This window comes from Chiloscyllium plagiosum, chromosome 4, assembly GCF_004010195.1.
Source record: "Chiloscyllium plagiosum isolate BGI_BamShark_2017 chromosome 4, ASM401019v2, whole genome shotgun sequence".
NCBI classification, from domain to species: Eukaryota; Metazoa; Chordata; class Chondrichthyes; order Orectolobiformes; family Hemiscylliidae; genus Chiloscyllium; species Chiloscyllium plagiosum.
In genome coordinates, this window is record NC_057713.1 from 104153794 (window position 1) to 104177348 (window position 23555).

Here is a 23555-nt window from a genome sequence, read left to right on the forward strand (position 1 = left end):
TATGAATGCCAATAGATGTTAGTGAACCAGATGGGATTTTTATGACAATTGACAGCGATGTGGTCACTATTAAATCATCTCTTTATTTCAGATTTTATTGAAATCAAATTTTACCATCCCACCTTGGTGGGATTTGAACCTGTGTTCCCAGAACATTCTGGTCTGGTCCTCACCTACCACCCCACCAATCTCCATGTACAGCGCATCATCCGCCGTCACTTCCGCCACCTCCAAACAGACCCCAGCACCAAGGATATATTTCCCTCCCCTCCCCTATCAGCTTTCCGTAGAGACCACTCACTCCGCGACTCCCTTGTCAGATCCACACACCCCACCGACCCAACCTCCACTCCCGGCACCTTCCCTTGCAACCGCAGGAGGTGCAACACTTGCGCCCACACCTCCCCCCTCACTTCTCTCCAAGGCCCCAAAGGAAACTTCCATATCCGCCACAGATTCACCTGCACCTCCACCCACATCATCTACTGCATCCGCTGCAGCCGGTGTGGCCTCCTCTATATTGGGGAGACAGGCCGCCTACTTGCGGAGCGATTCAGAGAGCACCTCTGGGCCACCCGGACGAACCAACCCAACCAACCTGTGGCACAGCATTTCAACTCCCCCTCCCACTCCACCGAGGATATGCAGGTCATTGGACTCATCCACCGCCAAACCACAACAACCCGACGGTCGGAGGAGGAACGTCTTATCTTCCGACTGGGAACCCTCCAACCGCAGGCGATGAACTTGGACTTCACCAGTTTCTTCATCCCCCCTCCCCCCACCTTGTCTCAGCCAGATCCCTCCAGCCCGGCACCGCCTTCCTGACCTGCAGTCTTCTTCTTGACCTCTCCGCCTCCATCCTACTCCGACCTATCACCCTCACCTTGACCTCTTTCCACCTATCACATTTCCAATGCCCCTCCTCCAAGTCCCTCCTCCCTACCTTTTATCTTCTCCTGCTGAACACTCTCTGCTCATTCCTGAAGAAGGGCCTGTGCCCGAAACGTCGAATCTCCTGTTCCCTGGATGCTGCCTGACCTACTGTGCTGTTCCAGCAATAAAGTTTCAACTTCCCAGAACATTAGCTGAAGTTCTGGATTGCTAATCTAGCGATATTACCACTATACGACTGCCTCCCGTTGAATTTGTGCAGCTCCTTTCTGCCAGGAAGTCAATCTTCTATCCATGCTAACATGTCACTCACTGCTTCATTTTATTTTCCATAATCTTTGATGTGTCACTTTATCCTCAGTGCATTTTACTCCTGCACAGATTTCCAATAAATTGATTAAAGATGATATCCATTTGGTGAAACCATGCTAACTCTTCCAGATTACTTTGATTTTTTTTTCAAGTGTTCAGATGGTAATCCCTATAATGATTGATTCCAACACTTTCCCCATGACAGACATGAAACTAACTGTTTGCGTCCCTCCTTTCCTGAATAAATTTGCTACTTGCTAATGCAGTGAAACCTTTCGTGAAAAGAGGGATTTTTTGCAAGTTAACATCCACTACCTCATTATCATTGACAATTAGACTTGTCGACCCACAGCTCTATTAGTTTGCTCAATACCATTTTGCTCATACGTCCATAGTCTGTCGGAGCCAAAGTAGGCCATTTGACTCATTGAACAGACTCTGCTATTCAATGCAATCCTGGATGATCTGATCTGATCATCCTTGGATCTTTTTGTGTCTTGTCCCCTTAACCCTTGATTCCCTGAATAATTAGACATTTGTCTAACTCAGCCTCGAATATACTTAGTGATCCATCCTTGACAGCCCTTTGCAGTAAAGAATTCCACAGATTCACCATCTTCTGAAAGAAAAAAAATCTCCTTATTTTTGCCTTAAACTCCTAACTCTGAGATTATGCTCTCTGATTCTAGACTGTCCCATAAAGGGGAACAACCTTTAAGATCTACCCTGTCAAGCTCCCTCAGTATCTTATATATTTCAACTAGATCTTCTCTCATTCTCCTAAACTGCAAAGAGCACAACCTACTCAACCTCTCCTTGTAAGAAAGTCTCTCCATACCTGGGATTAATCTACTGTATCTTTTTTGAATTGTGATCAATGCTAGTAATTACAATTTCACTAAATTTCTTGCCACCTCCTGATTTGCAGCAGTTACTGAAGTGTTTTTTTTTCCGGTATTCTCTGTAGTTCGATAATATATCATTGAGACATTCTATTTTAAGAGGAACTGAATATAACTAATTTGCTTTGTCAGAGGGACACAAGCAGAATGGGCCTGCAGCATTGTGAGGATTGCATCTTTGCAGTGTGCCATTAACTGCAGACTCGCCACAATGTGGGCACTGCAAGTTAGAGCTTGGACTCGGGAACACAGTCATATAAAATAGACAGTCAACTATTTAGAAGTAACTAGTGCCCTATTGAATCCCTCAATCTGCCTCCACCAGTGCAATACATTGCGTAGTAGCTGGTATGTAAGAGTGAGAAGTAATTCTTTTAATAAATCTCTTGAAAAAGTAGGTAGGAAAGGTGGACACATCATTTTGAGTTGGGGATCCTGTGTGACCATCTTTATATCTCCCCATTTGGCCTTCAAAACCCACTCTACCACCTCACTCATCACCTGTTTCTATATTCCATGTTCCCTCACCACCCAAAACACACACCATATCTCTCTCTATTGGCCACATCCTTTCCATCCATGGCCTTGTCAGTCCCAGCAGTGCCTACTGCAATCATATTTTGCAGGGCATCTCCAGAGAGTGGTACTTCCTCCCACTAAGGAACATAGGTTTCACACTTACCTAGTTATATTCCCCTGTTATCACTATAAGGTGGCCTTGTTTAAAGTCAATTGGTTTGAAACCAAATTTCATCGGGTGTGTGAGCAGTGAACTCTGTGCTTTATAAAGGTCAACCCATAGGGAAGAAGCAAAGAGGCAGCATCTGTTTGGTTAGAGTTGTGGGATAAATAAAGGATGGTCATGTTACTGGCCGTAATCTCGAGGCTTTCTGACAGAGAGCAAGAGATAAGAAAATCTGAAGAGAAATCAAGAAGATTTACAATAACTATCGAATGTTGATATTGAAGGATTTAATTGCTCAAATATTACTTGAGCTGTGACAATTAAACAGCCAAGTTGAGAAATATGTGAGAGTATGAGATGAAGTTAGGAATTTTTGGGATTGAGTAAGATTGGAGGTAAATGATGGGATTGTGGTGCAGCTGATGGGACTTGGCATTTCAAGATGAATTTACTGACCTTGACGTTTGGAATTTACTTTTTACGGTCATCCACTAGTGAAGGGTATATGTTGTTGATTACATTAAGATTGAATGTTATTAATTCCACACATGGATGCGGTTCGTTATTTGGCAATATGGCTATCCAGATTCTTAATCACTTTGACTAATTGTGAATGACAACTTAAAGATGCTGTGACATTTTACTTTAAGCAAGGACCTTTGTATTTCTGAACTCAGTGCAGCATTTATACATATATCAGGACAAATTGTGCCATAGCAGGATATTGAACAAAAGTCTTTTACTAGTTATAATTGTCAAAGCAGGCTGCAACTCTCTATATTTTTATCCATAAAGTTGCAAATATGGGAGCTGGCAACATTATAGTGAAGGAAACTGGCCATGTGAGATCAGAGTGAATAGGACAGCCAACTGTGTATCTCCTTAAGTAATCAGAACAAATGATTGAGGAAGAACTGACAATTCATAATCAGTGTCTGAATTCAATGTCAAATCAAGTCAAGAAGAGAAATAAAGGAAGAGGTAAGATTTATTGAAGAGAAAGATAAAATGAGACAGAAAGGCAAAGTACAATCATCATAAAGTTTTTAATTTTGCATTTTTAAACTGTCCAACAATGAGATCTGAAGGAATGTTACTCCACACTGAGAATAATTAGTTTTCAGTGCCATAGATGTTGTTTGGTAGTAACTATTTTTATGACATAATTAAAAGTTATTTGCTTTGAAATGACAAGAATTACCCCATCTGTCAAGTTTAATTTGTATTTACTGGGCAAATGAAGTAACTTTGTGCCATTCAACACAATTCAATAGTGAGGCAGACATCAAAATGCCTTTGTGAATATAATTGTGGAGCACTACAACATGGATACCAATTTTTGGATATTTGAGTGATAAAGCGTTGCTCCTCATCTGAAGGTGCTGTACTATTCACATATGAATAACAGTAAGTACCATTTGCCTCACCATGATTCCTGTCAGCAAATTCTGGCCAATGTATATTTGTGAAGTGGACTGTCAGGATTTTGCGACCTGTGCTTTATGTAAATTGAGGTATTTTATACACAAAAGATAAAATCACAGATAGCAAAGAAGTGCAGATTATGGGTGAATGATGCTCTGATACAAAGCTTTTCACTGACTGAATTCCTTATATATGTTCACATCAAAAATTAACAGTAATTGATTACCAACAGATGTAATATAATTATATGGACAGTAATCTTTTACCCTCTGATGGCACTCTTTTTGCATTGCCTCAGACTGGTCATTTCTATCATCACTATGTTGATTTGCAGGATTGATAAACCAAAAGCCTTTTCCATGTTGCTGCACACAGCTGATATCAGCCATCCAACGAAAGCCTGGGAGATGCATCATCGCTGGACCATGGCATTGTTGGAGGAATTCTTCAGACAGGTAAGATCTCTAGTCAGCACAGAGTTTTAAAAAAACATTAGACTGACGGGCACTTACGTTTTAACTGAGAGTAATGTTTATATTTGTATAGTGATGGGTCAGCATAACCATCCCCACAGAAGACTGATGAGTGTAGGAGATATTGGGTGAAAAGAAGGTCAAGCCCCTGTGCAATCAGAGAGTTCCAAAATGGATAGAGGCTATTTGGCCCATTGAGTCCACACCAGTGATCAGGCACCTGTCTATTCTCAACCTGTTTTCCAGTAGTTGATCAGGAGCCTTGTGTGGTGTGGCTTCAAATGATCAGCTAAATTAAAGGTTATGATGGTTCCTGCCTTGACCACCCTTTCTGGCAGAGAGTTACAGATATCCATTACGTGAAAAATTCTTTATTAAATCTCCATAAAACCTCCTGCATTTTACTTTAAATCTATGCCCTGCAGTTATTCATCACTCTACTTTGGGAAAGGTTTCCACCAATCTGCCATTTCTGTGCTCAATATAATTATGTACACCTCAATCAGATCCTCTTGAAGCTCCCTCTGCCATAAGGCAAAACAACCTCTAGCCTATTTAGTCTGTCTTTACGGCTGAAACTTTCCAGTCCAAACAATATCTGCATACATTTTCTGTAGGCTTTCTACATGTTGGTGTAAAAAGCTCTTCTGGATATATTTGAAGAATACCACTTCTCTAAGCATTTCAGACTGTCTATCCCATTAATATTGGAGAAATTGAAATCCCCTACAATTATTAATCTATTATTTTTATACTTCTCTGAAATTTGCTAACATATCTACCCTTCTATCTCTTTCTGATTATTTTGGGGACTAGAGTATACTCCCAACAATGTGATTGTTCAATTTTTAATTTTGAGTTCTATTTATATGGCCTCTGTTGAGAATTCTTCTAAGATACCATCCCTTTTGCAATAGTTCACTCATTGATAAATAGTTCAATACCAGCTCTTCTTTTACAACCATCACTTTCATGTCTGAATATGCTATACCTTAGAATATGAGCTGCCTGGCTTGTCCATCCCTAAACTCTTTCTGTGATTGTAATAATGTTGTATTCCCATATGTTAACCACCACCCTCAACCCACCTGTCTTACTTGCATTAAAATAAAAGCTGTCCAACTTTGTCGAGCTCCCTTGTGTCTTATGTTGACCATGTATGTTCTGCGTTCCAGACTGACTTGGCTTTTGTTTTACATTTGCATGATCATCACCCAGTATAGTATCTCCACGTTGTATCCCATTTCCCTGCCAAATTAGTTTAAACTGCCAACAACAGCAATTGCTAGTGTGATTGTAGTTAACATGAAACCCATCACAGAAACTGATTTCGTGATCCAGCAATCTAAAGCCCTCCCTCCTGTACCAACACTTCAGCCACATATACAACTGCTCAATCTGCCTATTCTTATATACACACTCATTTGTAGCACTGGGACTAATCCAGAGGTTACAACTTTTGAGGTCCTCCTTTGCTATCTATTACCTATTTCCCAACATCTTTGCTTCAAGACCTCAACCTCTTTCTATCAATGTTGTTGGAACCAACGTGAACCATGTTCTCTGACTTTGCAGCCAATCACTAACAATGTTGACCCTGAACTTAGGGAGACAACATACCATCCTGGAAACAATCTGCAGCTTCTTGCCTGTACCCCTCACGACTGAGTCTGCTATGACCATAACTCTTCATCTCCACCTGCTCTCCCCTTCCCCATTTGAACTGTGCCCACTCCAGAAGAACTATGAAAATCACAATTTTCCAACACAGAAAGATAGTTCCTGAGTGAAATGTCCTTTTTTTAACACATCAGGTGTCATATGCAAGAGAGTTTTAAAAGTTCTCAAGTCTTTCAGTGAATTAGTGAATGTTTGATTGGGTAGAAATTTGAGGGGATAAGTGAGTTAGCATGTGGGAGCACAAGTGTGATGTTAGTTGAGGGCTTATCAGTTTTGGGGATGGTTATGTTGAGGAAGGTTGGTTGGAAGGACAGTCATGTCGGGTCAGAAAGGCTACGGGTCGGGGACTAGTCATGTCATATCCTTGGGTAGTTGGGTCAATTTGGAGAGGACTGTTGGATTGGGGGAATAGTCAGATCAGCTCAGAGATTTTTTAGAGTGGCAGTTGTGTTGTTCACACTGACCACTTTTGAAATAACCAAGTATTAATCATTGCACTGTTTTCTGGGTAAGTATCCAGACAAGTCCTGTGCATCGAGCCCAAATTTTACGGAGCTTAGTGCGAGAGACAATTGCGGAGGTCAATACAGTGGAAATGACTACTAGAAGTTTGTTTCCTGTGCAATTTTATCACCTATATGTCAGGACTCCTGTTGATCTCTGAATCACATCTTCCTAATTAAGTCGAGATTTAGACCTAATGAAAACCGGAAGATTTAGGCTTTTCCAAAGAATTCTGTATTATTATTTATATGAACAGATGCTTCTACAACAGCTCCCCAGAGTCCTAAAGATTCTGCCTGATCAAGTGTGGTTGTATTTATTAATATCATGCAACAAAAGTTGGTTTTATCTAAGATCAATGCCTTTTCTGTGGATATTCAACTCTCTCCCAGTAATCACTTGGTATGCCTAAAACAAAGAGGATTGATGGCAGTAAATGACTCTGAACAATACCAACCCAGTACCACATTGTGGTAGAGGTGGTTCCGGCAATGGTCATTTGGAAAATGTCACATGATTGCTGTGGTGTTATCTGGCCCCCACTCCAAAAAAAAGGAAATCCAGAAAACCAGAAGAAAAGTAAACAAAAATTAAGCAAGTGAATTTAACATTTCAGGGGCATTACTGCTTTTAGAAGACACATCCAGTCAGCACCTGAAAGTATCAGGAGTGGTTGTTGGGGAAAATACCACAGTGTGCACAAGGCTTAGCAAACTTAGTTTTGCAAGGTTCCTGAGCCTTATTTATGTAATAACATTAGAAACCAACATGAGCAGCTCAATTTCAGTTCTTCATTTCATCTTATTGCAGGGTGACAAAGAGGCTGAACTGGGGCTTCCTTTCTCTCCACTCTGTGATCGTAACTCAACAATGGTAGCTCAGTCCCAAATAGGTAGGACGCTCAAATACAGGTATATCTTTATCAAAAAGGATTCAATGTACAATCTATGGTTAAATTAACAGGAAACAGCTTAAAGCATAATGTCATATATAAGCATCTACTTTTATTGAAAAAAATCGATCATCAGGAAATTCAACTCCATTTCTACTATTCTCCAAATCAGGAACAAGAGCCTGGGCTAGATTTGGAGTCTATTTGAATATCACTGTATGGGAGAAATGAAACGAAACCTGACAAGAACTCCCCTCTGCTTCCTCCATATTGTATTGATGTTTGAAAACAATCTACTGGAATAATTAAAAACTAGTATTTATTGTATTAAAGATAAAAAACAAAATCAAAAAAGACAGAACAATTTACCTTAAGGGGGGAATGAAAGTATGCATTATTACTAGTCAGAAGTTGCAGTATAGAAATGTTATAATGTTAACTTTGGCTTGTTCAAAACTTGTATACTTTTTTCATGGCATTTGATTGATGCTTCAAACATGTGTTATTCACAAATTGTTTATGTATGAGTATATACAGTACAATGGTTTGATCATTCAATTTATTACTGTTGACTGTAGATGTTGATATGGTAATGTAAAACTAAGAAGAAAAGCTGCTGCTCCCTGGAAAGTAATTTTTCGTAATGCACACTTCTTAGGATTTCTACTTCGACATGATTATTTAACATGCTTAATCTAAATTCATCTTCCTCTTACTTCAAAGGATGTACATACTTCTTTCAAATGAGTCTCCATTAAGGTGGAATGTAAAGAAACTTCATGTAAAAATCAAAGATAAGCCTGCCCGTAGTCTTACCACACCATACGTCTGCTCTCCCATCAGAGAGATGGATGACTGGTGGTGTCTCAACCTGAGGGTAACCATGTCTCAGGTGAGAGGAGAGCTTAACCCATGCTGCTGGTCTCACTCTGTATCGCAAACCAGGTATCCAGCCAACTGAGCTAAATCCACCCCCTACACCACATTAGAAGAAGAAATGTGTCAGGTCAGTGCTCCCAGTAAAGAATGGGAGCATGTGTTGACAGCCCAGAATTTTCTGCCTGTTAAATTTTATAGATGACAATTCTTGTACGCACTTTCGCCCTGAGAGTGTTGGATGCTACTGACACAGAATTGTCAGGGTAATTGTCCATCAGAATTTTAAACTTAAACTACAATTGCAGTGTAGTCATTCTGTCAGGATATCTGAGGAGTCACAACATGTATGTAGGTGTCATATCCAACCTCCATCTGTCCAGAAACTGAAAGGCTTTGGCAATTATTATGTAATCATGGACCTCGATCCTCACTTAAGTCCACTCTGTAAATGAAAATTTGACATCTGTTGGTCAGCTTTGTAAGATGCTTAGGCTAATGAAATGATTTTATGGTAGGTATACAAATTAAGATTGCTGCTTTAAGTAACAGAATATTTAATCATTTCCTTCAAGTTTCTGACAAATTATTTTTGTATATCAGTCACTGCTAGTTGTTATACACAGAGTCCAAGTCCACACTTTCATTTATCCACATCATATTCTCACCCCACTCAACTTTTTTTTATATCCAAATATTTTACATCTGACATGCAACTGAATATTTATTTTTTCCATCACCAAAAAAAAATAGAACCTGTGGTATCCTTACACCTATTAGCCATCACCAGTGTTTTCTGATTGGTTAATGTACATGCAAAGTCTATTAAGGGCAATCTGAACTGCTAAGGGTGCAGATAAAGTAGGGAGGGAAGGAAGGGGCATTCCTCCATACAGCCACCATCGACTCCCACCCCACTGCCCACTCATTCAATCACTCTCACTTCCATTCAATCACTGATTCATCCAGCCACCCACTCGCCGAAGTATTCACCGAAAGACCTGATTCATTGCAAAACTTGTCTGCTTATGTTAGTTGATGTCATAAAAATGGGGTGTGACCTCTCTTTGCCCAACTTCTGCTGTGTTTGCTGACTCCTCTACTTCAAGGCAGTTTTGATCCTTCACTAGTCGCAGTTTAAAAAAGTAAACGATCTGGGATGTAGAAATCTTCAGACAATGTATTCACCACTGACTGGAAGATTTAGCCCCATTACTTTCCCTTAGGTTTCTTCTCTAGTGATAGTTATTTTATGCCTGTCCCTACCTTGGGTTCCTTGATGATTTAGTATTTTTAGAATGGTATTAATGTCCTCCACCCTGAAGACGGATGTAAGGTACCATTAAACTCCACTGTCATTTCCTGGTTCCTATTTATTATTCCCCAGCCTTGTTCTCTAAGGTGCCTCCATTCATTTTGGCTTCTTCTTTTCCTTTTTGTGTATTTAAATAGGTTTTTACTGTTCATTTGTGTATTTCTTGCTGGTTTGTCCTCATACTTTATTTTCTCATTTTTCTATAGTAATTTTTTGTTGTATTTTAAAACTCCCCCAATCCTCTGGCTGACCACTAATCTTTGCCACAGTATGTGTTTCTTTCTTTCAATTTGATACTATTCTTCACTTCTTTGATTAACCATGGTTGGCTTATCCCTTTAGAATCCTTCTTTTTCAATAGAATATATCTTTGCTATGTGTTATACAATATTTTCTTAAATGTCTGCCATTATTCCGCACTTATTTCTTGCAAAATTCCTTTCCCAGTCTACTCCAGTCATCACAGCCCTCATTCCTAAATCATTATGCTTGTTTAAGTTTAGCAAAGTTGTTTCTGACCCAAGTTTCTCACTCTCAAATTGAATTCTAAGCTTTACAATGTTATGGCCACTCTTTTCTAAGAGCCTTTCACTCTGAAGTCATTTAATAAACCTAACTCATTACATACTGCCAGATCAAAACTATCCTGGTCCCTAATGTGATCAATGACACATTGTTCTACAAAACCATTCCAAACACACACTGTGCGTTCTTCCTCATGGCTACCCTGGACAATTTGATTTTCCCAGTCTACATGAAATCACCGAATAGTAATCTATTGCCTTTTTTTACATATCCTCATTATTTCCTGAATTACAGTACTTTTAATGTTTTGTTACAGACTATTCCTACCAGTGTCTTCCATTTGTTATTTCTTATCTCCACCCACGTGGATTCTACATTATCAAATGCAAGATCATTTCTTGCTATCATACTTATTCCATCTTGTACTAATAAAACCACCCTACCTCTCTTTCCCTCTGTGTCCATATTTTCAAAACTCTACATACCCCTGACTATTTAGTTCACAATTCTGATCTCCTCCTACTCCATGATCAGCTATGAAAACATATCCATTAATCTCTTTTTGTGCTATTCATTCAATACTTGGCACATTTAAGTAAGCAGCTTTTAATTTTGCCTGTTAACAATTTTTCCTCTTTGACTCTAACAACTGTTGATTTCTTGTGCTTGTACATTCTGTTCCATTCTGGCAATCATTACCATACTTTTGTTTTATGAAACTACAGATAACCTCTTCTGAGCACCCCATTTAATTAGTTTAAAGCCCTCTTTCCAGCTTTAATTATTTACATTGCCAAGGCACTGTATCTAGCATGGTTTAAGCTCCCTTCTATCCCAGTTTCCCAGTAGTCAGTGCCCCTGAGCCAAAAACTATTAATCTCACTCCAATCTTTAAGCCAAACATGAATTCCTTGACTTCATTTGCTCTGAGCCAGTTTGACCATGGCTCAGGTAGTAATCCTGAGATTATCAGCTTGGAGATTTGGCTTAATAGTTGAGAGTGTGGTGCCGGAAAAGCAGGTCAGGCAGCATCCAAGGAGCAGGAGAATTGATGTTTCAGGCAAGAGCCATTCCAGCATCTGCAGTCCTCACTTTCTCCCGGTTTGGTTTAATACTCTAGCTCTTAACTGTTCATAATCTTACATCAGAACTTCCCCTTCAGTCCTATCAATGCAATTAATCCTAATGTGGACAATGACAATGGGATTCCTCCTCTCCTGCTCTAAACCCGGGGAGAACTTATGACCTATGAGACTGGTGGAGGCAGACATTCTCAATGATTTCCAAAGGAATTTAGATAGCATTTAAGTAAGCAAACTTGCCGATCTAGTAAACCTGGAGTGCAAAAATATATTTGACTGGATTACTGTATACAGAATTGCCTCTCATTCATTAATGAGGGCGAGGATAGAATCTGCCAATGGCTGCTGCTCAGTAACCTCACACAACTTGTGATAGTTTCATATCGTAAATAAGATGTAACATTTGCTCAGTGTCTCAATCCAGATACACACAGGTAGAGCGACCCCAAGCATAAAGAATTGTTTGGATTGTAGGCTTCTTCATAATCTGTCATTGTTCTGATGTGCAAAGGATTCTCGTCTTTCAATGTGCAGCTTTTTTAATGACAGTAGTTTGACCCTCATGAGGTGAATGTCATGTTCTCCTGTAAACCTTCATGACTTCTTCTTTCTGTAACTGCCTTCTGTGGTAAGTTTACCATGAAAAGTCAGTCATTTCCACCATATTTTTTATTTCCTGGATGCAAGGAAGTTTACATTTCTGTTTTATCTGCGGTAGTGTCAGACAGGTCTTTGAGCCAAGCTGTGCTCATTAGAAGGCCTGACTTAGTTCACTGTGACATCAAACTAAATCTCCATGTCATTCTTATCCTTCCTAACCTGGACCACTCATGCCCCCTTCCCTTCATATTTCTGTATCTCCACTGCGTTGTCCCAGGTATTCCCCATGGCCGTTCTCTGTCTGTCCACTATGAAATGCCTTCGGGAGCCATGAAATAACAAGTGTAACACTTTAAAGTGAAAATTTAAAAGAAAACTGCAGTCAAAAATGCATCAAATCATCATTTTATATCATTCTGATTAATGACATATTTAAAGGCAAACATCTATTCCTGCGAACAAATAGGAGGATGAATCCAAGCTGGCCAGTTCTCACCTCATCAGTCTACTCTCGATCATCAACAAAGTGATGGAAGCAGCTGTAAAAAGAGCTACCAAGTGGCACATGGAAAGGACTAGCCTGCTCACTAATGCTTAATCTGGCTTCTGCCAGCTCCTGAGCTCATTTTATAGCCTTGTCCAAACAAAGGGCTGAACTCCAGAAATAAGATGAGAGTGACTACCTTTGACACCAAGGCAACATTTGTGAGATGATATCATCAAGGAGCCCTGGAAAATTTCAGTCAATAGAAATCAGAGATAAACTCTCTGCAAATTGGAATCATACTTAGAACAGAGGTATATGGTTGTAGTTGGAAGTCAATCATCTCAGCTTCAGGACAGCACTACAGGAGTTCCTTATGGTAATATCTCAGGTTCCACCATCTTCAGCTGCTATGTCAATGACTTTCCCTCCAACATAAGGTCAGGGGTGGATCTGTTCACTAATGTTTGCATAATGTTCAGCATGATTTATGACTCCTCAGATAATGAAGCTGACCTTGTCCATATTCAGTAAAACCTACATGACATCCAGATTTGTGCTGATAAGTGTATGTAACATTTGTGCCATACAAATATCAGGCAATGAACATCTCTAACAACAGAGAATTTAACTATCGCCCCTTGATGTTCGATGCTGTTACCACAGCTGAATCAACATCCTGGAGGTTCCATTGACCAGAAACTGAACTAGACCAACCACATAAATTATAGTGCCTACAAGAGCAGGTCAGAGGCTTGGAATTCTGTGGAAAGTAATTCACCTCATCTCTCCGCAATAGCCCTCCATCATTTACAAGGCAGAAGTGCTTGCACTGTTAACTTGTCTACATGGATGCAGCACTAACAGCACTCTCTGCCACCTTTAACATTTACTCCCTTCACCATCGACACACAATGCAGCAGTGTGTATTTATCTACAAGATGTACTGCAGCAATTCATTGAAGCTCCTTTGCAAACTCCTTTCAAACACATGACCATTACCACAAAGTGATAGCAGCAGCTGCATAGGAACACTATAACCTGCACATCCCCTCTTAGCCACTTATAAACCTGACATGGAACTATATTGTCATTCCCTCACTGTTGTTGTGTCAAAATCTACAGTACTGTGGGTGTCCCTATACTCTAAGAACTGCAGCAGGTCAAGAAGATAGCTCACCATTACCACCTTTAAGGTGATTAAGGATGGGCAATATATGCCATGAACAATTTTTGTAAGAAGTTAATCATAGAATCTTTACAGTGTGGAAACTGGCCATTTTGCCTAATAATTCCACACCAAATCTCTGAAGATCATCCCACCCAGACTTGTCCTCCCCTACCCTATCACCTTGCATTTCCAATGGCTAGTCCACCCAACCTACACATCTCTGGACAGTAATGTGCAACTTAGCATGCCCAATCCACCTGACCTGCACATCTTTGGATTGTGGAGGAAACCCACACAGACAGTTACCCAAGGCTGGAATCAAACCTGGGTCCCTGGTGTTGTCAGGCATCAATGCTAACCACTGCACCATCATGCCATGCCACCCTGGCTGTTAAAACAAACCAATACAGCTGACAGACAATGGTGAATGTTGAAACTGAAAGAAAAATGGCCTTTTTTCCTAAGCTACAGCATATAGCCTGTCAATAAAAGCAGGCATGTCATTTTCTTCTTCTCAGGAAAAGTTGCAGACTTTTTCGAATTGAAATGTCTGAGGACTTTTAAATACCATCAGATCATGTGCCAGAGTTCGCATGTAATGTCTTCTATCTTTGAATTTTCACAGTGATACAGATCACTCCCTGGTGTGCACTTGTATGTAGATGCAACCCTTAATTTTTTTTTAACTGAAAGCACAAAAGCTGTCCTCATATTAAATCAACTAAACCGCCTACCCAGTCTGTGACTCATTTGCACAGGCACTCTCTCTCATTATCATACAGAGTGCAGAAGCAAAACGGAACATATTTGGAGACACCATCTACAATACCACACTCAACATGTGGGAAGCAAGAGCAAGAGAATTTCTGACTAATTCAGGGGTAACATTACTGTAATGAAACCTATCATTGACTACACTCCAGGTTTGCTCTCATTAAGCAGAAGTGGGATTTGAATGAGAAAATTTTGAATTCATTAAGAGCTGTGCATGTTTTCTCTATTACAATGTCACATCTCTGATATGCATTTAAAAGAAATAGGTCATCTGTAGGTGCAATATAATAGTTTTGATTCTAAAACACAAGTTTACAACAATCCCATTTCCTAACTTTTAGCAGTCCCATAACGCAACTATGAAATTAAATGGTTCCTTCTCTTAACATCAAGCAAAATACCACCTTGTCACATCTACTCTGAACTGAACGGTACTGTAGAAAATTCAGTCTCTGGAGGATTGGAGGGTTAATGTCTCCCATGCCATCACGAACAAACAATCATGATAATAACATTAATTCAGTGATATTGATTCTTAAAACAAAATACATCTGTGTCAGGTGCAAGAATTGAAGATTTACTCACTTTGAAATTGTTTAAGAAGCATTCATTATTTCTGAAATAATTGCCATGATCTTTCCAGGTTTTATTGACTTTATTGTGGAGCCAACATTTTCCGTTTTGACTGACATGACCGAAAAGATTGTAACTCCCCTTATTGATGAAGCATCCCACTCCAGTGCCAGTGGATTTCGGCGAGCCAGGTTAGTCAGAAACTAAGAATTGAGTCATCTGCTCATTTCCAATGATTGGAAACATTTCAAGAACTGTTCATTTTTATTAATGGTCATCTAGCTCGTGAAACAGAAGAGTATTCCTTCCTTTACAAGCCACTTTCCCAAATTACTGCTGAAATTGGTAAAATGAACTGGCATTCAGTTTAAAGGAGCTTGACTCTGCACTCTTGGGCGCTGCTGGTGAAAATTAATGAAGACACGCGTAGAAAGGGACAGTTTTAAAGTGGAATGGAGGAATTTCCACTCTGATCTGATTGATTTTAAATTGAAAGCATCCAAGGCGTCTGCCTCAAAATATATGGTCTGTTTAAATATGCAGATTGAACTCTAATTTATCACTGGGGTCCCAGTTTAAATTGAAATGTTAATGGTTATGCAATGCTGACTGTCTGGCAAACTAACCCCATGAAGCGCTGTATTTCAGCAAGGTAATTTTAAAACATTTTGGCATTTCCTACAGGCAGCCTCTTTGTAAGGCAGTGGTTCCTGCTGTTTTTGGGGGCCAGTCCACATGGCTCTGAGACATGGGTCAGTCATTTCATATTAAGGTCCAGTAAATTTCTAGCAATGTCCTACTGGTGATTTGCCACAGAGTGCCACTCTGATAGGCAGATCTTCTTGCCTGCATGTGAATGAGGACTGAGCATATCTAAGTGACTTGATCAACATGGGCGGCACGGTGGCACAGTGGTTAGCACTGCTGCTTCACAGCGCCAGAGACCCGGGTTAATCTAATCTAATCTAATTTACCTAGACCCTGCACAAACAGAATATTATTTAAAACTGAGGCTCACCCCTCAGCGAAAATCACTGCATGTAGATGTGTGAACATAAGAAAACAGGAGCAGGCAGAGGCCATTTGGTCTTTTGAGCCTGCTCTGAAATTGAATAAGATCTGCCTGATCTGATTGTGGCCTTAACTTCATTTTCCTGACTGCTTTATAACCTTTGACTTCCCTGGCAATCAAAATCTGTCTCACTCAGCCTTGAGTATATTCAATGACTCACACTGCTCACCGGTGAAGAAAATTCTAAGCACCAAACTCCTCAGAGAAAAAAATTTCCTCATCTCCATCTGAAATGAGAGATTCCATATTAAGGTCCAGTAAATTTCTAGCAATGTCCTACTGGTGATTTGCCACAGAGTGCCACTCTGATAGGCAGATCTTCTTGCCTGCATGTGAATGAGGACTGAGCATATCTAAGTGACTTGATCAACATCAGTCAAATCTGTTCTAGACTGTATTTGAGAACTAACATTGGATCACACTTTTAAAAAATGTTTGATAATGCTTAAAATGGCATAACTCTAAAAAACATTTAAATTATGCACTATCAACAATAAGCAAAACAAAACATAATTTAACATGAGGACATCTTCATTCTAAAACTGAGTTGTATTTTGTAGAGTTTGTTATTAATCACAGCAATTCTATTCTCTGATCTGTTCCCACACATTCATATAACAATTGATTTCTAAGCAATAACACAAGCTCAATAGTTCATTTCTAAATCATTGGCGTCAATATTGACACTCCCCACCACACAATAGGTTCAGTGGATTAAAGAGTAACATATAGGGAACCTGACCCCATATATCAGCCTTAACCACCATTTTCAAAAACAGTGAATTATGAGACTTTCTCAGGTCCCACCATGAAGACAGAACACTCATCAGCATATTTCAAATGAGGCTTTTCCACAGAATTTGTGAGACAGAGGTAAATTTTCCAGCCATGTTGGTTATCACAACAGTGAAGTTAAATGGGGAACTGCAAGTTCCTTTTTTCTTTTACAATTCTTCAGACAAAGCAGAGAGGTTAGCCCAAGCCCTTCAAGGAATCTTTGTCTTTCTGATTCTAATCCTGAGCCTCTCTCCCCCGACTCAACTGCAAGATCTCCCTCACTCCTCACCCAAACCTAGGCCAGTTCCCACCCCATATCCCTCAAGCCTCCTTCATCCCTGATAGCAAGTTATTCTCTCCAGTCTTGATCACTGTCCTTTCTATTAAATCTCGATTGGGGCCTGCTAGCCCAACCCTAATCATTGGCTTCTCTAAGCTCCAGACTGTTATCCAAGTTCTTACTCAACAAGCCTTCTGTCACTCTTGTTATCCCTCCACCTAGCAACCAGCACTATTTCTCAAGTCTGGCAGGATCTTTGGTCATTTTCTGCCTTAACTGAAATCTCCAACTTTCCTCATAAATATCAGGGCTGTGTGTTTACTGGTGTCCAATATTAACCTAGTCATTTTCATTATGTCCAGTGTGCACAGTATTTCATCTACTGAAGTGAAACGGACAAATTTGAAAAATATACTGTCTGAAGGAAATTCTTCTATAAATTCTTCCCTGCTCGCTGTGGATATGAAGAGCTTTAAAAATATCTGGAGTGAAATATTGCAACAAAACCGTGAAAAATGGAAGGCATTGCATGCAAAGGGTAAGTAAATGGTGACTGTATATACTACTTACTCGGTGATATATCAAACCTAATTTGCTATCATATATAATATACAACAGAAGTACTGAGATACTTCAGGAGCAAATTACTGCAGATGCTAGCATCTGTACTGAAAGCAACAAATGCTAGAGATCACAGCAGGTCAGACAGCATTCATGGAGAGAGAGAGAGCAAGCTAAGGTTTCGAGTCTTCATCAGAGACATTGCTACAAACTGATTTCACACAGTTAACATTTCTTTTCACATTCAGGAGTTGCTGACTTCTGTCTATGGGCTTGCCAGCTCTGGTGAAGTCCTGAAAGTATTGGTATCAGTCAGTCAGTCCATCAGCAGTAGTGTCCATCTGTCCTACTGGTATTGAGCCAAGCATACACAAAGTTTTACAAATATTTTCTGTGAGTTATTCTGCCCAGCAGGGAGTGTGGATTTTGCCATCTTAATAGTCGAAGAAAGAAGTGGGCCACAGGAAAGATTTCGATTTTGCCAATCCCACCAGGAGAAAACAGCATTGAAAATGTGTCATTTTTGGCTCCTCCTGGTCCTGATTAGTTTCCTTGCTGCATTGGCTTGCCTCAAGCCACATAGTTAAAAGCTGCATTTCAATTCGATTCAGGATCCAACATGTATATGTTAATAGGGATACTGTCGGCTTTGGGAGCAGCTCCTTGTTGCCTGCTCGATTAAGCAGGATGCAATTATGACAGAGCAGCCTTTGACAGTCCTAATATGTGTAAATCAGCAAGGAGGTTTTAATTACCACTGACCCGTTTGGGTTTTACCCAGGAATAGGACCGATTTGTCCTCAAGAAGAAGAGATTTCATATTTTACAAACCAGCTGGGCTGAGAAGACGACAAGCTGGGAGATTGCCACACTGGGCCGAGAGATCGCCATGATAGGTCTGTGCTGAGGTCGAGTCAGGGCTGGGGCCGGGAGTTTGAGTCCAGGCTGAGGCCGGGGGCTCGAGTCCAGGCTGAGGCCGGAAGTGCGAGTCCGCGTACTTCAATGCATTGCCTTCTGTCCAACTTGCCTTCACATTCAGCAACCTCCACACTTGTACCAAAGTTGCCTTGCCAGACTCTCAGAGAACTGAGGACCCACAGAATCAAAATGGTTACATTCTCTCATGATTTTTTTCAGGATTGGGCATTGTTCCACCTCTGCACCTGACCTGCTACCAGAAACTAGGACCAAATCTCCACAGAAACACTGAATGACAGCAGTCAATGAAAGTTACACAATTTTACCTGAGATAGATAATTTGCCTGGAGATAGCAGCAAAGTAGAATTCCCACCCACCCCATTTCTGATGCCACTACAACAAACTTTAGTGCTCTTTGATTGTGACACAGTGGAAAAAGACTTTCAGTTTATTATACTAATTCACTGTGTCATGAACCAGACCAAATCCCCTTCAAATATATTGAGGAGATAGCCAAGACCCTAACTTTTATCCTATTTAAAGGCAAGTATAGGTGCTATGTTCCAGAAATAATTTGATTAGTTACGTTACTCAGCTTTAAGCAAAACATACTTTATTCTTTCCTTACAGTTAAAATACAAACAAAGGAAAGAAGCATTGGTAAAGCTTTAATTCTTGGAAAATTTAACAGAATATTAGATTATTTAACTACTAAATAGTAACTGTTCCAAATTAGTAACATCCCGTAAACACATCTTTCCCAAAGGCAAGTTCCAAAAAATAGATTGTCTCACGTGCAATTCTGGCAGCAGAAAGAGAAAATCCTGGTCAGGAGAGAAGAGCCAACTTCATAACACCAATAATTACTAAATGCTAAACTAAAATCCCGGTTCTGTGGGAGCCTGGCCCCACCCATTCATGCTGCTTCTATTGTTAAAACCTTTAAAAAATAAAAGATCTCACAAGCTGCTTACTTTATTGGCTTGAAATACACAGCTCATCGCTTCTGTCATAAAATCTTCCTTCAAAAAAATACAGGACAAAATTAACCTCTTAAAGGGATAGTATCATCACAACTGAGACAAAATTTCTTAACATGAACCTACAAAGAGTTTGAGAAATGTAGGAAGAAAGGTACAGAATAAATGTATGCAATTGTAACTTAATGGCTAAAATAAGTTAATATTTGAGAAGTAATTAATGTTCACAAATACTCTAACAATGCCACGATGTTTTGTTTGTTTTATTAGATACTGAAGAAAAAAACAGAAAAGAAGGTGAAGAAAAAGAAAGAGCAGAAGCCCAGGCAGTACTCGAGAAGAAAGAGCGTCGCTTTCTCAGAGAACAAATGGTGCCACAGGAAAAAGACAATGAAGAAAACAAAAAAGATCATAGAACGACTTTCATCTCGACTCCTAAGAAGGATGTAAGCTTTTGGAAAACTGAGAAAGGAACTGGCACTGTATCAGAAGGCAGAGCACGGCTTATGCAGAATGGTGAGTCACAGCTTCTTTACATTTGCATGATCAAATCTGAGATTTTTGTACTTCCAGCCTCTTAGCACAGACTTTTACAATGCAGCAGCAAGTCATTCGGCCCATTACATTTACACCTGCTGTGAGATGGCTGGATAATTAGTGCCTACCACTCTGCTCTTTCCCACTATTTCAATGTTTCAGGTATTCGAATCAGTGAACTTTTGATATGCATGAATGACCTGGACTGTAGGTGGCCTTTCTTAAACTCTCCAAATTACAAAATGGAAATATAATAAAGAATGAGAAGGATAATCACAGTCCTCAGGAGGACGTAAATTGGTGAAATGTTCAGACACTTGGCTGATGCAATTTAAAGCAGATTAACATTCAATCAACCTCTATTCTTCCCTGCCTCACAACAGCATGTTTAAAGAAAGCACAAGATATTTGATGGAGTATCTAATTAAACAGAATTTATTGATTATGTATGTCTGATTGGTCCAACTAAATAAGGAAGGTTGGATTATATGGAGCTTGTAAGCGCAGCGTGTGGGTGACTGAATTTGGTGGGATGTGAGATTTTCATTTCTGACAGCAGGTTGAGAGGCAGAGATTAAACTTGCAGTGTTTTTGTAATGTGTTGGGCCTCATGCTGTTCTATGGTAGATTTGTACTTGTAATACATTGCAATGCCATGAATACTTATTAACTTTTCTTTTCAATTATGCCACACAGTCAAGGTAATGTCAGCAGTGAATGAGGCACCTAGGTCACCTTAGTGTACAAGTGTGTAATTGTGCAGGTTTGTCTGAGGTTAGCAGTCTGCCTTGTTGAACTCTGTGGCACATGGAAGCAGGTGTGGGAGCAGACAAAGAGCAGCTTGCATGGAGACTCAGGACTGGAAAGGGCAAGTCTTTAGTGAGCAAGGCTTAAGTGAAAGGAAAGGGTTGGGGTTCAGGACAGTGGAAGAGTGGAAAGGAAAGCCAAGGAAACACAATGCCATGATATTGCATATATCTATGATCAAATAAGTATGCACATTTAAGAGAATCAAGTCATAAGCATATGAATTATGACCAGAGTGAGACACTTGGCCTCACAATGATGTTCTGCCACTAAGATCACAGCTGATCTGATTACTTCACATTTCTGCCTATTCTCTACAATATTCCTTCTCCATGTTTATGAAGACTCCATCTACCTCTACCTTAAAAACGTTGTTCAAGGACTCTTCATCCACCACCTTCTGAGACAAAAGGTTCAAAAACTCAGCGTAGTCCTGCAAGAATTTCATTGAAGGAAATAAATCTGCCATCCTTCCATGATCTGGCCTATCTGTAACTCAAGGCACACAGTGATGTGGTTGACTTTTAACTGCCTTCTGAAAGGGCCTGATTAGAGACAAAACAAACTGCAAATGCTGGAATCCAAATGGACAGGCAGGAAGCTGGAAGAACACAGCACGCCAGGTAGCATCAGGAGATGGAGAAATTCCACCTTTCCCCCACCAACCCCTTTATCTGTAGCTCCCCCTACACCCAACCCCAATCCCAAGAATGGTTACATCCGAAATGTCGACCTCTCCACCTCCTGATGCAGCCTGGCTTGCTGTATTCTTCCAGCCTCCTGCTTGTCTATTCTGAAAGGGCTTGGCAAGTTACCCAGTTGCATCAAGCTGCTATGAATTTAGAAATGAAGGATTGAAACAAAATGAGTCACTTGCATCAACCTAGGCACAGGAAATGAAGACAGCAAATACAGAAGATTGATCCTGCAAAGTCCACATTACTAACATTTAGGGGCTTGCACCAAAATTGGGAGAGCTGTTGCATGGACTGTTCAAGGAACAGCCTGCCATTGTAATTTTCATGAAATCATATACTACAATGTCCCAGACTTCACAATCACCACCTCTAATACTGTTATGACTCCACCATGTAGCACAGTGATATATTGTTGGGAAGGAAGTTACCTCAGAATTATTGACTCTGGACCCCATTAAATATTGTGGCATCAGGTCAAACAAGACAGGGAAACCTTATGCTCATTGCTACTTACTGCTCACAGTATGTCCTGTGCACAAAAAGCAGGACAAATCCAATCTGGCCAATTACTGCTGTTGGTGCTGAATTGTTAATTTTTTCAATGCAATCTTCCAATTTTGGAATGAAATTGGTTTTGTTACCATGTTCATTTGCAATAGTCAATACAAAGGACAGCACGGTGGCTCGGTGATTAGCACTGCTGCCTCACAGCACCAGCGTCCAAGGTTTGATTCCAGCCTTGGCGACTGTCTGTGTGGAGTTTGCACATTCTCCCCGTGTCTGCGTGGGTTTCTTCCCGGTGCTCCAGTTTCCTCCCACAGTCCAAATATGTGCAGGTCAGGTAAATTGGCCATGCTAAATTGCCCATAGTGTTAGTTGCATTAGTCAGTTGGGAATGGGTGGGTTATTCTTCGCAAGGTCGGTGTGTACTGGTTGGGCCGAAGGTCCTTGTTCCACACTGTAGGGAATCTAACCTAAAAGCTTTGTGACTTGTCTGTTTCCAGCACCATTAGGATAAGTGAGTTCCAGCTAATACAACTCAAGCCACTTCATGAATTTAAGGCAAAATCTTACATGGAGCTGAACAATGTGAGTTATGGTGGAATGTGAGGCAGACTCAGATGGTGAAATAGGTCTCGCTCCATCTTTTATGTTTGACAAAGTGGCATGAGCCAATTAAGGGAACTTATTGTTTCTTAAGTGCCATGTTAACAACCCAACTTTACTAATTAATATTCAGCTTCTTATACATAATGTGCCAAGCAAGCTAAATGTTGAAAAAAACTCAGCATAAAATCAGAGTGGATGCCTGATGGATTTAGTTCACCGCTTATTCCAATGGATCTCCACGTTGTGTAGGACCAAAAAACATGGGCAACAGCCATATATGCCCTTCATCCATGGACATTAACATCTAGCATTTGCCAACCTGTCAACAGTATTATGGCCCCTCTCCAATTATTTGCAGAATTCTCAAGAAGCATAGACTTACATATGCATAGCACACAGGCAACTGGTATTGAAAGATTGTAGCAGGGATAACATGCACAGGGACTGATACCCAATCATGGATTAGACCAGGTGGTATCTCAGGCTTGCTCACTTGCTCTTCCAGTGCTCATTTCCTTCGCACCCACCAACATGCCCGCACCATCAGTGCTTTACGTCATATTGTCTTGCCGTGCCAATAAATGACAGTGCATGAAAAGGAAGCTTGTCTTGCTGGTCGGTATTCCTCAGGTAAAGGACTGTAGATC

At 40.3% G+C, this 23555-nt stretch overlaps 1 protein-coding gene across 8 annotated transcripts in view; it reads left to right on the forward strand.

Annotated features, from left to right (window-relative positions):
* LOC122549286 (calcium/calmodulin-dependent 3',5'-cyclic nucleotide phosphodiesterase 1A-like) overlaps nt 1-23555 on the forward strand; it is a 650398-nt gene that overhangs the window by 533852 nt on the left and 92991 nt on the right. For all 8 annotated transcript variants that reach the window (XR_006311479.1, XR_006311480.1, XM_043688810.1 and 5 more), the window contains 5 exons: nt 4553-4673; nt 7686-7767; nt 15238-15358; nt 17659-17834; nt 20027-20272. Coding sequence is in view for 6 of the 8 variants with exons in the window: in XM_043688810.1 (XP_043544745.1) it covers nt 4553-4673; nt 7686-7767; nt 15238-15358; nt 17659-17834; nt 20027-20272 (746 nt within the window). In the remaining 2 variants the exon portion in view is untranslated. The remainder of the gene's footprint in view (nt 1-4552; nt 4674-7685; nt 7768-15237; nt 15359-17658; nt 17835-20026; nt 20273-23555) is intronic.